The 16,167-nt window shown below is 41.2% G+C and overlaps 1 protein-coding gene across 1 annotated transcript in view; it reads left to right on the top strand.

The window, feature by feature from the left end:
- LOC134531267 (uncharacterized) overlaps nt 1-15,927 on the top strand; it is a 141,543-nt gene extending 125,616 nt beyond the window's left edge. The window contains exons 5-8 of the mRNA XM_063366959.1: nt 5,048-5,296; nt 6,994-8,102; nt 11,136-11,325; nt 13,715-15,927. Of these exons, the coding sequence (XP_063223029.1) occupies nt 5,048-5,296; nt 6,994-8,102; nt 11,136-11,325; nt 13,715-13,903 (1,737 nt within the window). The 3' untranslated portion in view covers nt 13,904-15,927. The remainder of the gene's footprint in view (nt 1-5,047; nt 5,297-6,993; nt 8,103-11,135; nt 11,326-13,714) is intronic.
- The last annotated feature ends 240 nt before the right edge of the window (nt 15,928-16,167 follow it).

The raw sequence follows: 16,167 nt of genomic DNA, 5'->3' as shown, positions 1-16,167 counted from the left end.
CAAAATATGGGTAACACATCATTAGATGCAGTGTAACACTTGAAATCACCTTTCTCCACAAACTTGACTAGGTTAGCTGCTTTTAACTTAGAAAACAAATCATATGAAATAATGGAACGTGTGGATCCTGAATCTACAAGGGCTTCTTCCTCAAAATTATTGAAACTTACTGGTATACGAGGAACAGGTGCAGGACTTAAACCCACAAAATTAGGAAGACCAAGACTATCAATATGATCTGGGTTTCGCTTATAAGGAATTTGGATTCCAAAGTTTCTTTGAAAATTCCGGGCAGATTTGATTTGACGAAATAGGTGAGCATTGTATTGAGAATTATTGGCTTGTTTAGTTTTGCAGTGGAAGCCGCTCACTTTACTTCCCTGCTTTAAGCATTTTTTTTGTTTTAGTTCCCTACACTCTTTTATTACACGCCCAGGCTTCTTACAAAAATGGCAAATAGGCCCATGATAAGTTTGATTCTGATTTCTTGGTGTATTATTCTGAAATCGTGAGTTTGAGGTCCTAAATACTGCATTATGACTGGGATGCATTTCAGTACGCGGGCTAGAATAATACTTGAATTGTTTATTTCCAGGATACTGAGAAAACGACCCGTTTCTTTGATGATCCGCAAAGCGGACATTTTGGGAGTGAATGCACATCCTATCCAATTCAGAAAATGTACAAGGCTTAGTTAGAAAAACTAATCTGGACCGTTCATCAGGTGTGAGCCCATCTAAAATGGTGTTAATCACCTCCTGTTCACTAACTTGCAAACGAAAAATAGCAGCCGCCTCTTTTACCTCATTAACATAGGCTGCAAGATGTTCACCTGGCTTTTGTAATCTATTGTAATTATTCAACTGTAGTTGGGTCAGTAGCCTAGATGGGATGAAGAAACTAAGTATGTCTTCATGATACTGATCGAACGAAAACATTTGTGTAATGGCCAACTGTGTCCTTTCAGCCAACGGACCAAGCGTAAAAGGGTATATAACCTCTAAAATCTGAGTTTCATGTATACTATTACTTTGTTTCAGTTTGACGATAAGCTTGAGAAAATTCAAAAAGGTAGGAATATGCAGACCATCAGTGGTCGGAAAATCCTTTAACATTTTTTCTAGCGGGTGAGTCAATTTACCAAAAACATTGGGCAATGAAGTGTTATGTGTTGTCACTGGGTGTGGTACACATGATGCGTTACTAAACGTGACACGAGAATTTGAACTCGTGGGCGGTGTCACCGTGGTGTAGGTTAGGTTAGGTAGATCAACCACAGGAGGATCGGAATTCACATGAGAAGGACCTGGAATAGGTGCAGTAGTCGGATGCTGCTTAGAGGCAGCGGGCAATGCTAGCCCAGCAAGACGGTCGCAGACTTGTGTCATGGATGACACAGGATTCAGGTCTCTTAAAAGGGAAAAATCTAATTCTGATTTACTGACAAGTTCAAGTAGTTTCTTAACTTCTGCAAAAACATTTTTTAATGAGGCAACCTGGACCTCAGACAAAACAAGAGAATGTAACTCTAACAGGGATTGAACGCATCGTTCCAAATGTCTCAACCTATTTCTCACTCTAGGCAAAGTAAGCGCAAAATTCTCATCATCAACAAGATTTGTCACTAACTCTTGTAACACAAGGATTTTACTTGAGACCAAATTAAATTCCTCATTAGGGTCAATTAAATTATCACTAACAACAGGCACATTATTCTGAAGGGCAGTGCGCAGAGATTTACGCAAAACGGCAGTTGTGGTGTTTTCACATGGTAGACCACGTGAAAGACACTCAAAAGTAAGTTCATCTTTTAACAAGAACTCAGGCACAATAGTAGACGTCATGATAAACAAATAACTTACAAAACTTATACCAAGACCAAATTAACAAAACAAACTATTGCCATCCCCAAGCCATGCAAAACTCTGAGGCAGGGACACATGCAAGGAAAATAAAATATCCTACACATGCACAAGAAACACAACAAAGCAACATGCCAGAACAACCATGCTCTGCTACCATCTTTTTGAGCCGTTATTTACTCTTGGCTCAGTTTACCAAACCTCACCAAGGCAAATCACGACGGAAGACTCCAGGACCTTAGGCTCAATGGCACGGCACTTTGTTGTATTGAATAAATAATGAGTAGAGAGGAAATATGCCGACTGGGAAAACTACCGAACAAAAGTTGATAACCTGTTAAGAATTTATATAGATAAGAAATTAATTAAAAAAGGTTAGGTAAATGCAAAATAAAATACACACTGATATCGGGTCAGCCATAACAAAACATATTTATTTAAAACACGATAAAGAGTATTAATTGAGTATTCGTACAGTCAAAACAAAAATGGGGCCCCACAAAATGATTGCTTAGTTACATATTCAAAAAAATTATTACTTAGTTACACTTTCAAAAAAAATATTATTATTACTTAGTTACATTTTCAAAAAATTATTATTTAGTTACATATTCAAAATAATTATTGTAAATTTAAGATACAGAAAGTATTAAAATATAGTTCAATAATAAAATGATTTCGAAGCCAAAGGGGTAGTTTGATGAAATATTCGATGAGATTGCAAGAAGATACGCGCGGCCGAAACAGGTTAACTACCCATGCTGCATGCTTAGGATTTAGTCGTCGAAAACTTTCCTGGGATATTTGTTGGCGGCTCCCATCGCCGTAGAACCACGGGACAAGCCCTGGGGTGCCCAGATGTTATGGGCGAAGCTTATGGATCACACCTCAGGCATGGGGCAGCGAGAGGTCGCCAACACCCGGACCGCTAATGCGGTAGTAAATACACAACTTTCGACATGGATGTCGATGGATACGTGACGAGCACAAAAATATTGATGTCTACATTATGGCTGACAAAAACAGAAAAGAAAGTACTACCTTTTCCTTTCCAATATGAAGATGATCATAGATATGACAATACATAGAGATGAGAAACTTAAAATGTTACACTTTCCTGCACTTAAGTGCAATAACTCAATAATAAATCTTAACCACAATATTAATATAAACAAAAGGAAAAATTAATTTATGATGTTTAAAGTCTTTTGAAGTCCATATGTTTTTCTTTTAAATCCACAAAGCTTAACAAAGACATAAATATATTTTAACAAAAAACATTTTTTTATACAAAAACAATTATTTCTTACAAATTGATACTTAAGATAATAATTATTTCATTATACTTCAAATAATCAAAAAGTTAAAAACAATTAGGTATTAAAAAAATATAAAAAAAGTAGCCTCCCAGTTTGCATTTAATTAAACAACATATAAGCAATAATGGGCGCATGCCCACACAACAAGTGCACAACGGCACATTACTGACATCACTTCTGGCCATTTCTTGGGTGGTTTCTGAACGTAGACCTTGGCCTATACTTTCCCCAGTTTCTTTGAACTGTGATTATATATTGTGTCTGTATTTAACGACCTTGATTTTGACAAGATGTTAAATAAAAAAACACGTAAATATTCAACTTTCGGAAACATTTTTTAGCGTACTTTGATATCATTTTGAAATATAAAATTGTTTTATTATGATGTCACATATTATTCACTTTAACATGAACAAAAAAAACAATTATAAGTCACCACTTTTAATGACGTTATGTTAAAGAATCTAACTGGGAGTATACCAGAGCGTGGACGCAGTCTATCGATTCTAGTTAATGGGCAGTGATATTGTCCAATGGTCAGTTTCAAAAGTACTCTTGTAATCGAGACTGCGGGAAGCGTTATATTCGAAGCCCCCCGATCGGTCGCGAACATATCCGAAGTTCTCAGCTCGTTCATGCAACTTCACGGTCAGTATAAAAAAAAGCATTTGGGAGAATTCACAAATTTTCACAAATTTAGAGTATTTTAAATGTTGCTGAGCACAATCAACTAAATTTACATTACAGTTAAAATCTCATAGACGTGTGAAAACCTACCATCACAGGAAAAAAATTTAATTAAAGCCCTATTTTTTGCGAGACGTTTTTATGTAACAGACTTAGTGTCAATAATTTTTCATGCAGCAAAAAATAAATAAACGGGTGTTTTCGTGATCATTACGCGCGTTGGAAGTGAAACGTCACAGATAGAGGGATAGGAAATGTATAGGGTACACAGATATATGAAACACGTGCACAAGTGTGCGAGTATACAAGCATACAGGCAAGTGAACAAGCATGCGAGGGATTAATAATGTGTGCAAGTATGTGGACGAGCATTAGCGAAAGTATGCTTGCTTGTGCTCAAGAATACAAGTGTCCCATAATTCAAACGTGTCATCAGGCGCTGCTGTTGACATATGTGTTTTCGGGAAGTTATTTGATAGCTAATAAAGTACAGATGAAAGTTCACACAGCAGCTTCACAATTTTAATAAACATGGTCACGAAATTCTTGTAGAGTCTTACAATTAATTGTCTGACTGTACACTTTGCTCGCTCTGAGCGTTAAACTTTGTTTCGATCTTGAAATTATTCATGCAATGGAAAATGTTGATTTAACACAATATTCTTTGGATATACGCCATTGAAGTTTTGCACAGTTTGTGTCATGGAATAGAATCAAGAATGCAAAAATAATAAACCCTGAACAACATTTCTGAACCTTGCGTGTTTTTGACCGGGACTACCGGTTGACCTTAAATGATGCTCTAGCCGCGCGCTCTCCGCCCTCTATCTCGAAAACGATTCAACGTATAAAAACATTTTTGCAACAAAAGTTGTGGGGAATTTAATACTCTACAATATTGATAAAAAATACAAATAGTGGAAAACCAATAGGAAACGAGATATTTGCAAAACATGTGCAAAAAATCGATTTTTGTGACCTTTGACCTTTTATTTTAATAGTCGCGTACACCCTACCATATGTAGGTTTCGAGACAACTTTTAGGATGTCAAAATACAAGTTTATACGAGTTTATAGCTGGGTATCTCAAAATTCCGGGTTGAACTTACTAAGATGACTGGACTAAGACAGACGAACCAAAGGAAGCGCGCTGAACCTTTGTGCGTGTGACCCTGACAGGAGCAGCAGTCGTGGGGGCTGAACCTGACGGACACGGGCTTCAAGGCGTGCCACGTGGACCCGGTGATGCCCGAGACGGCGGGCCACGTGGTGCGGCGCTGCCAGCCCGACATCGTGCGCACGTGCGCCGTCAACTGGACCAACTCGGAGGTGCGGCACCGCTGCGAGGCCTACACCAGCCTCGTGTACAACGGCGGCGTGGGCTACCGCAACCCCCACTGCGCCGTCTGCAACAATGTGCCCATCCAGGTGAGCCGCGCGCTGCACGTCCATTGGCGGATACCGAAGGAAAGGGGGGGGAGGGGGTGGAGGAGCATAGCGGCATGCCCCTCCCCCCCCCCCCCCCAGGTCCCCTGAACCCTGAATAAATTCTGATTTTCCTAATTATAGTTTTCCAAAATTACTAAAGTATCATTTTGCTGCAGTGCTATAAATAATAGGTAGGGACAGGAAAAATTCGTGGGTTCAATGACCTCCAGGATGAACTCCATAGTTCTACGTACACTCGGTCAAATGCCACCCTCTCATTGGCTGCTGCCTTGCGAAGGCGTCCCAATGTATCGGCCTGTGATTCGATAAAGCTTTGGTCGGGTGTTTCTCATTGGCCCAGTTTCATCCAGGTGAGTTGTGAGCGAATAGCAGAGGCAGCACTGAGGTGTAACTATATGCATTTTAGGCTGTCGTGAAATGAATCCGCGAATTTTTCCGGTCTCTAATAATAGGACGTTTTTGAACCAGAAATCAAATGCACACGACTAAAAAAGAACGACAAAATTGTTATTCAGCATCCAACCCACGCTGTCAATTAAATAGAGCAGAAAGATAATTAAGACCATTCTAAACTTTCTTGTTCCGTATTTCAATTCTAAATAAACAAATTTTATTATAAAAATTAATTTGGCCCCTCCCTGAGCCTCATTCTGGATCCGCCCTTTGGTCACGTCAGCCCGTCCGACAGCGTCTCACAACTTCCTATAACGTGTACTGTTATAATTCACTTGTATTATAATATATGTGCACTATTAAGCTTGTATTATAATGGGCTTTAATTTTAATCAGCAATAGTTTTCATTACAATTTATTATCTTCTAACTTTTTACATTTTCTTGCATTATAATCTAACATATAAACTAACACTAACTTTCATTAAGCCTGTTTTGGAATGCGCTTTAATTATGATTAACTTTCATTTAATTTATAGTGCATTCGAATTAACATATTTATTATAATTTTCAGCTTGTGTAGTTCATTTGCATTAGTTTATCTACAGCTTATAAATGAATCTTTGGTTATGCTTTTTTTTTATCCCGCTGGTTGGATGTAAGAGTCTAATCATTCCGCAGCACAAACAAAACACATGAACCAAGTCTCAGACTTAATTAGATTTTCATATTTCCTATAATGTTGCTTCACATTATGATTATATTTTTAAAAATAATTATATGAAAATTATTGTAAGTTTTTTTTGTAATGTTTGCACACCGAGATTTTAAATAAAATATATAGAATGCATTATAAGCTGGCGACGCTTCTGCAGAGTCGCAGTTAGTATAATAATACAGTACTTCCACGTAATTGTGAAAAAGTGGTTTATCTGAATGTCAGAATATGAGTACACGGCTTCTAAGATGAAACATGTAACACTTTTATTTTACAGTAGGAATTTCATACTTTGTGTATTTAACATTTCTAATTATTTTTAACTAGCATAAATGTTTTTGCTATAATACAAACAGCAATAAATTAAATAATTTAGCAGAGTAATTTAAGGATCAAAATTTAGATGAAATTTTAAAATTAAATTACACAAGTTAAGTAATATATTATTGTGTAGTCGGCTTGCCCCTTATATTTTAACTGGCAACATAAGTTCATAGTAGTTATTTAAGGGTGAACCGGGCTGACCCGAAGGGCGGGCTGTAGCGAAGCTGTGCTCTTGCCGGCAGTACCTGGCGTGCACCAAGAGCCTGCAGCGCTCCGCCTTCAACAAGGAGTGGAGCCCCGCGGCCTTCGCCGTGCTGTTCGACCTGTCCGGCGGCGGCGACGGAGCCGTGGGCAAGATGCGCGCCTGCTCCGAGACCTCGGACCTGTACGACCCCTTCTTCCAGCGCTGCCGCAGCGTGGTCTGCCCCGCGGGCCGCGAGTTCTCCGAGGGCAGCTGCATCGCCGCCGCGCCCTCCCCCGTCTACGAGGTCGGCGCCCGCGACAGCAACCACTCCTCCGCGGAGATCCTGTTCCACCACCTGCCCGGCGAGGACAACGCCACCGCCGACGCCAGCCTGCCCCTGCTCGAGTGCCCCAAGTTCCTGCTGTCCGGCAAGGAGTTCATGATGCTGGGCAACGAGAGCATCTTCGTGCCGCAGTACGAGCGCATCTTCCAGGAGGGCGAGTACTGGCTGGTGGACGGCGGCGGAGTCGAGATCTGCGCCGTGCCGCTCGGCCTGGAGCTCGTCGACAAGTTCGGGCCCTACATGGGCTACGTCACCATGGCGGGGCTGGGTGTGTCCGTGGTGTTCCTGTGCCTGCACCTGCTGGCCTTCGCCGTCGTGCCCGAGATGAGGAACCTGTCGGGCAAGAACCTCGCGTCGCTGTGCCTCGCGCTGCTGCTCGGCTACCTGCTCTTCATCTCCAGCCAGTTCCTCGCGAGGAAGACGCCCGAGTGCGTGGTCGTCGGCACGGCCACCTACTACCTCTTCCTGTCCTCCTTCTTCTGGATGCTGACGATGGCCTTCGACGTGTGGCACACGCTGCGCCTGGCCACGCTGGAGCTGCGCGTGTCCGCCGGCCGGCAGTGGCGCAAGTTCGCGTGCTACTCGGCGGTGGCGTGGGGGGCGCCCGGCCTGGTGGTGCTGGCCGCGGGGCTGGTGGACGCGGCGGGGCCCGGGGCCGTGCTGGACTCCCTGAGGCCCGCCATGGGCCGCTACTCCTGCTGGTTCGGCAGCAGGGACGCGCTGCTCGCCTTCTTCGCCGCGCCGCTCGCCGTCGTCATGGCGCTCAACATGGGCTTCTTCGCGTCCAGCGCCTACATGATCTACGCCACCACGTCCACGGCCAGGTGAGCCGACACGCCGTCCGTCACTGGGCTGGCCTTTACTCCCGGTGTACGGCATTTGGTGCTGCTCAAAGTACCGACCACGCTCGATGGTGCATACGCATTTACACGCTCGGCTACCCCATCGCATCATGGAACACAATAGTCTTATAAACGTATATAGCCTATAAAATATGAATATCTCGGAAAAAAATTAACATTTTTACGAGTTCCTTAACTTTGCTTTCTATTCTTGTAAGCCATCCTGCCTACACCAGCGCACGAGATGCGTCATAACTGTACCCAAACTACCCAAAGCGCTTCAAATGTACCAACTATGAGAAAAATTGTAGGAAATAAAAACAAAATTAGGCTATCCTAATCTGGGTTGGGTTCTGTTCGTTAAGATTATCATCATCTTGTTAAATAGAATTATAGTTAGGTTTTTAAAAAGGGGAAATATTTTTACCTTTTTTCCCACTAAAATGAATACTTTTCGATATTTATCATGCTCGGCATTATTTTAAAGAATTCTAACGTTAAATTTCATGTCCGAGTTTCGTACTACAAGTTTATTTGCAACATCAGAAGACATTAATTTGCTCATTACCGAGGTTAGATGTTTGCACATCACTGGCTAGTACTGGAAGACTCACTCACATTTTTTTAATTCTTGCAATCTTTTTTTCAAAGATCTACACAAAATTTTATGTTTAATTTCAGTAGGCCTAGTCTAAATCTACGAATAATTTTTTTGTTGTTTTTACTAGTTGACGGGATGAGATCATTAGAAACAAAAGTGTACAACACAAATAAAGGAACAAGCGACCGTGTTGGCAAAACATAATTGCTTAACATCTTCATTTCACCGTGGAAGTATAAAATATAAAAAGATCTACGAGAAAGCAAAACAAAAAAATAAGTAATCTTACGAAATTCATCTTTATAAATGCTAATATTACCGTGCTTACTTTCTGCACAGAAAGTTTGGGCAAAAATAGTTGTTTCAATCAAATTGTAATTAATAAACTGTCATGGCTGCTCCCGGCTGTTAATATTACTGGGCGTAAAGCCCAAGCTACCTAGTAGCGTAGCCAAGAATATGGTTTGAGGGAGACCCAAATAATTAAAAGTGTTTCAAGTCAGAATCACAGAGATAGTTAAATCTGTAAAAATCAGAGCGTTAATATTGTATGCCACAGTGTTTCAATGTTAAATTTGTAAAATAAAACATATCTTTGTAATATCCCCCTCTCCTTGGTACACAAGAACGTTACCAACTACCTTTCCACCTGATCTAATGTAAAATTTTACATATACAATTTTTATATATTTGGTGCTAGTTGTACAGTCAATTTTAAATTTCACAACCACCGGAAACAAAATAATTTTTACTGTAAATCCCTTGAAACTACTGAAATCATGATTTTCTTTGATTTTGGAGTGTTTCATTTCCTTAATCACGGATTATCAATTAAGTCCGCTAATTTGACAATCAGCCGAGTTTTGTTTCTAAATCTTCAGTTACTTTCTTCTCACTGATTCAGGGTGACGCTGGAACCACAACAGCGTGGCTGCGCGATGAGAAAATGGCGACGCGACAGCAGATATATCGTGTTATTGTGAAAACCTGCCCGACAACCAAAATTAATCTATTATATTAAATGTTTCTTGCTGTTACATACGCACCAAAAATACGAAAACCATAAATGTTTGCATTTTTTTTTCAGATTTAGGAAATTAACTTTGTTTAGTTCAAAGTTAACTTTCAGTTGTAAAGATATTTGTTACCCTGTGCGTACATACATTTCAGAGATTTCACGGACAATAAACAAAACTTGAAAATACATGAATGCTAAAATAATTTACCAATGCACCAGTTTAACCATCTTTCGAAAACTAAATTCTGACACGCATCTCAGTAACACCGCGCCCGCGACGCGATGAAAATAGAATATAAAAAAAATTAAATAATTTTTTTTAAATAATACATTTTTAAAATGGACTATAAAATGTAATGTCTACTGGCCCCATACAGATTTATAACCTCAAACACATTCCTAACCCCATTACAGATTGCCCTGAAAATTTGTGATTTTGAATTTTTAATAGCCATGAAAATACTTGTAAGATTTAAAAAGAAAAAAAAACGTGGGGTGCATGCAATGAAATATTAATATTTTAGCTAGGTCACTAACAATTTTATTGCACTGCAAGAGATACGAACTGTTGAGTGACTTTTTTCAACGTCAACTACTCTTCTACACCCCTTACTATTGCGTGCGCCCCACTTATTTCTTAGAAGTATTTTAATGGCTATTACAAATTCACAATCACAAGTTTTCAGGGCAATCTTTAATGGGGTTAGGAATCTGTATGAGGTCATAAATTTGTAAGGAGCTAGGAGAAATGATTTTATAGTTTTTAGTCCGTTTTAAAAACGTGGTATGTACAAAAAATACAAGAAACTGAGTCCAGGGCCGTAACTAGGGGGGGGGGGGGCCGCAAGCGGGGCATACGCCCCGGGCGCAAAGCTGTGGGGGCACCGAAATCGCTTGCATTGTAATTCCTACTACAACTGGTAAGTGGTAAAAAGTTTTTTAACTTGCATGCCAGGAATGTCTAATCTGATTTACAATATAACGTCTCAACATATTTAATGAACAAGTCTAGTGATTATACGGACTACTTTATGGACATAGTGGGTTCATGCATGGAAGTTACAGTAGCACAGAAACTGTTACATGTAGGTATGGAAAATGCTTAAATGGCACCATTTTTTTCCGTGGGAGGGCCCCCGGACCCCCCGCTTTATTGGTGTGGTATGTGCAAAAAAAAATGGGGGGGGGGGGGCGCATGAATCCATTCATGCCCCGGGTGCCAGAGACTCTAGTTGCGGCCCTGACTGAGTCAATAAAAACGGGCTAAAATAAATTTGATGGGGAATTCTGCCGAGCCCGCCAATTTTCCGTCGCCCTGGCGTCGCAGATGTGTCGCGAGTGCTTGTGTTCCCGGCCGCGAGGGCGACGGTGTCTGGAGCGCTGCGCGCATGCGCAGGTACACGTCCAGCAGCAACACGAGGCGCGACTTCCGGCTGTACGTGCGGCTGGCGCTCGTCATGGGGCTGGCGTGGACCGTGGGGCTGGTGGCCGGCTCGCTGGACATGGAGGGCCTGTGGTACGCCTTCATCGCGCTCAACACGCTGCAGGGGCTCTTCATCTTCCTGGCCTTCACCTGCACCGACAAGGTGGGTCCTCGGCGCAGCTGGGCTCAGACCAGGGGCGCAACAACAGGGGGGGCAAGGGTATTTTGCCCCCCCCCCCTCTGAAACCTTGAAGTGGTGGCAAACGGGGGGGCAAGGAAAGTGCTGTGTAATCAATTTTTAGATAATAAAACTGCTTAAATGGCACCATTTTCCACCTTGAAATACAAATTTTCCCGGGGGAGGACCCCCGGACCCCCCGCTTCAATAGGGGGGGGGGATCGATTATTCTTTATAAAAAGGTATATTTCCCCCCCCCCCTTTTGGAAATTTAGTTGTTACGCCCCTGGTTGTGTCTGTCAGAAACTTAAGATATTATATAATAGTGTTAATTGTTACTTTTATAAAAAATCATATCTCAGTGGTAATCAAATCACAAATAAAAAAATCATAAATAAAAAAAAACGAGATTTACTTCCGATTTTTTAATTTAGTTCCGTCTCTGGATCTCATTCACTAGTCCCTACTCCAGGGGTGTAGGCTGAAGAGCTGAATTTTTTCCCATTCTGGAGAAGATACTTTACCAGACTTTTCAAGAGAATGTCGTGGTTTGCAGTCGATTTGATTACTTGTAACTCAAGGCGTTTTAGAAATTGTCAACGCGAAGATATAAATCCGTCAGTAATAAGTGCCAAAGCCGCGAATTAGTGCAGATTGGAGATTTTCCAACAGAAAATATTTTGGAAACGTTAACAACCAGGCAAAGTTACTTCACCACTCAAATTCACATTAACTTTAGAATCATGAATAACTGGAAATATTCCAAAATGGTAGTGGTGGTGGGAATTGTTCTGACATGAATAAATATACATTGTATTCTTAAGATGCATAGTATTTTCGTTTTCTTTCACCAAACTTGCAGCACTATTTCGTGTTATTTATTTTATTAACTTGCTATTGAACTAACTACCTCACTGTTTTTGACAATATCCAGGCACTATTTACAGTGGTTTAAACTACTGAGATATTTCGAGACTAACCTTCACGTCCAAGCTACGTCGAGGCGAAGCACGGGAACCGTTATTCTTTTTCCTTCACTAAAACTTAGGACTGGTAGGCAAGCGAGATGAAACGCCTGCACGGGTAGACTATCGACAACACACTCAGGAAAATCTACCTGCATAACTGCTGTCTGAGTCAATGTGCTTGGCAGACAGTAGTAGAGAAAGGTAAAGTTTAAGTCTAAACGAAAATTAATGAAAATTATCAAAAATGTATTTATGTATTTTTTGAAATCTAAGTTTGTGTCACTGGGAATCTTTAATGATATTTGAAATTTTTCACCTATGCCCTTTCGAAAATCTTGTTTTTATATTTTTAATATGCTTATATCTCTGAAGTTAATAATGTTATTAAAGAACTGTTGGTATTTTTGTCTTTTATGTAGGCTATATGTATGTATGTATGCCCGAAAGTCTTTTTTTGGCAGATTATCTTTTTTGTTGTTACGCTCTTTTGAAACTTTTTTTTTGTGGTCACTTAATTTATTGCTGCTAAAATTATTACAAAAAGTAGAGAGCTTTTTTTTTTTCAAACAATGAGAACATACATATTTGAAATACAAAGAAAAATGTATTCGATATTTTTCTGAATTGCACTTACTAGTTTATCAGTCATTATGAATTTTAACTTTTTGTTTGATATTGAAAATATTTCGAAAACCCTTTTAACTACAATATTCTATACATGTAGTAGGGATTTATGCTTGTAGCTGTCATTCAATTTTATCACAAAGATTATTTCTTGCTCCCTTCACAAATATGTATTCGTTGTTTCTTTTACCTGGTATGTTGTAAGGGGATTAGAGTTAAGGTCAACATGTTAGAAATAAATTCGTTTGAAATCATATAATTCTAAGTATACTTACTCTAATCACTGACTCTGTAATGCCAAAGAGATATGTATACCTCAGAAAGTTTAAGTCTAAACGAAAATTAGTGAAAATTTTCAAAAATGTATGTATGTATTTTTTGAAATCTAAGTTTGTGTCACTGAGAATCTTTAATGATATTTGGAATTTTTCACTTATTCCCTTTCGAAAATCTTGTTTTTATATTTTTAATATGCTTATATCTCTGAAATTAATAATGTTATTAAAGAACGGTTGGTATTTTTGTCTTTTATGTAGGCTATATGTCTGTTTGTATGCCCGAAAGTCTTATTTTGGCAGATTATCTTTTTTTGTTGTTACGCTCTTTTGAAACATTTTTTTTGTGGTCACTTAATTTCTTGCTGCTAAAATTATTAGTTAATAGCGCAGATTAAAGTGTGTATTGTATTCATAATTTTTCAACGGGTGCCTACATTAATAATAACTAAAATAATTATGCAGTTAGTTATTTTAACATTACGCTCGTTCGACGCGGTGTGCCAGGTGATCCGGGCCGTGATCGCCCAGTGCGAGGGCTCCTGCCCGTGCCGCGGCTCCAGCAAGGTGCATCGGCCCCCCTCCTTCTCCTGGTCGGGCACCTCCAGCTCCAGCACGCACAAGTCCCGCCTGGGCTCCAGTAGCGACGGCAGCACGCAGCCCCGCCCCCACGGCCTGCCCGACACGCTCTACTGAGCCGCCGGAGTGTGGCAGCACTACCTCCGCAACTAGCGCTGCGAGGCGGCCGCGCAGGAAAGCACCGTCACCTCTGCCTGCCCGACACGCTGTACTGAGCCGCCGGAGGGTGGCAGCACTGTTCCGCAGCGACTAGCGCTACGCAGCGGCCGCGTACGGAAGCACCGTCACCTCTGCCTGCCCGACATGCTGTACTGAGCCGCCGGAGGGTGGCAGCACTGTTCCGCAGCGACTAGCGCTACGCAGCGGCCGCGTACGGAAGCACCGTCACCTCTGTCTGCCCGACATGCTGTACTGAGTCGCCGGAGGGTGGCAGCACTGTTCCGCAGCGACTAGCGCTACGCAGCGGCCGCGTACGGAAGCACCGTCACCTCTGCCTGCCCGACATGCTGTACTGAGTCGCCGGAGGGTGGCAGCACTGTTCCGCAGCGACTAGCGCTACGCAGCGGCCGCGTACGGAAGCACCGTCACCTCTGCCTGCCCGACATGCTGTACTGAGTCGCCGGAGGGTGGCAGCACTGTTCCGCAGCGACTAGCGCTACGCAGCGGCCGCGTACGGAAGCACCGTCACCTCTGCCTGCCCGACATGCTGTACTGAGTCGCCGGAGGGTAGCAGCACTGTTCCGCAGCGACTAGCGCTACGCAGTGGCCGCGTACGGAAGCACCGTCACCTCTGCCTGCCCGACATGCTGTACTGAGCCGCCGGAGGGTGGCAGCACTGTTCCGCAGCGACTAGCGCTACGCAGCGGCCGCGTACGGAAGCACCGTCACCTCTGTCTGCCCGACATGCTGTACTGAGCCGCCGGACGGTAGTAGCACTGTCGCTCTGCGACTAGCGCTGCGCAGCGGTTGTGCACGGAAGCACCACGCCTTGAAGCCGAGTAATAGATCCGGACAATCACACAGACGCGTGTACTAAGAAAAGTTTGCACGTGCCGATAAAGTTGTTATTTGCAAACTGCAAACCGAGTAACTAGTTGCTGTTTTAAAAAATATTGCTGGCAAAACTAAATTCTTTTGAACAAAAATATTAATTTTGCTAAATTAACAAGAAGAATACTTGTATTTAAAAACGCCGGTTTTGTTGGGTGAGCAACATTTGCTTTCCAATCAAGAATGTTTCACAAATCCAATTAATTTATGTTCGGCAAACAACCCTTTGATGTAGGCGTACTCAGTTTTTTGGATGTGTGGGAACGCAGTTTTTTATTGGCCACCCTCCGTTCTGTCACAGCTGTCATACGTCCTGTGAGAATCCGGGCCGTGATGGAAAAAAAAAGGGGGGGGGGGGTGCGGATGGAGTTCACGATAAATAGAAAAGTTTTGCTCCTGTGGTGATCATGTCGCTTACATACTCATCATAGCTTTTGAATGCGAGCATACAAACAAATTATTCTTGAGGTTTCGGTGATTGTCAATTTTCATGCGAAAGAAGGCTACTGCCCCACCAGCCACAGCCAATCAGTGTGTGTGCAGCAATGAGGCTGTCGCAGGACTGCGTGTGTCGAGTATCTATCTGGGTTGTGTACCCTTTAATATGTTTTTTTTTTTTGCATATTTTGAATGCTACTGACTGTGTGAAAACAATCTAAAGTTTACTGTACAAATAATCATAATTCTTGCCTTATATAGTTAAACATTAACTTGATGCGCAGGACTGTATTTTATAGTCTGTTGTTTTAATAATCTTGTTGTAATTTTTGTAATACATGTAATAGTGATTAGAAAGAATTTTCGATGTTACATTTCATGATTTCGATTGAAGATGTTAGCTTTTTGCAATTCTATCACCATAAATGTCAAGATGTTGGCAGTTAATGGTGCTGGTTACATAGCTAGAGGATTATTTTCTCCATCCTGATTAGCATTATGTACTCTCAAGTGAAGTGTGCAATTAATTTTTATTGTGTCTGTATTTATATTCACTTACCTCAAATTACTTAGTATTTATAAAATATTGTAATTTTGAATTCTTACAAGTGAAATTATTAATATAAAATGAATAAATTATGAATTACTTTAAATATCTTTTAATTCACTATATTGTGTCTTTCCTTTACAAAACGAGAAAGTTACTAACTACCTGGTTAGTCTGCTGTATTGTAAACCTGCGTTACACACTCACACACACACACACACACACACATGTATATATATGTGTGTGTATATATATATATATATATATAAACCTATTTTTCAAAAGGTTTTGGTTGTATAAAACAGTTAAAATTCATAGTCATTCAAGATTATTTTATATATATTTT

This window comes from Bacillus rossius, chromosome 3 (assembly GCF_032445375.1).
Source record: "Bacillus rossius redtenbacheri isolate Brsri chromosome 3, Brsri_v3, whole genome shotgun sequence".
NCBI lineage: Eukaryota > Metazoa > Arthropoda > Insecta > Phasmatodea > Bacillidae > Bacillus > Bacillus rossius.
Note: the sequence above shows the minus strand (reverse complement) of the source record. Positions and strands in the feature narration are given on the sequence as shown.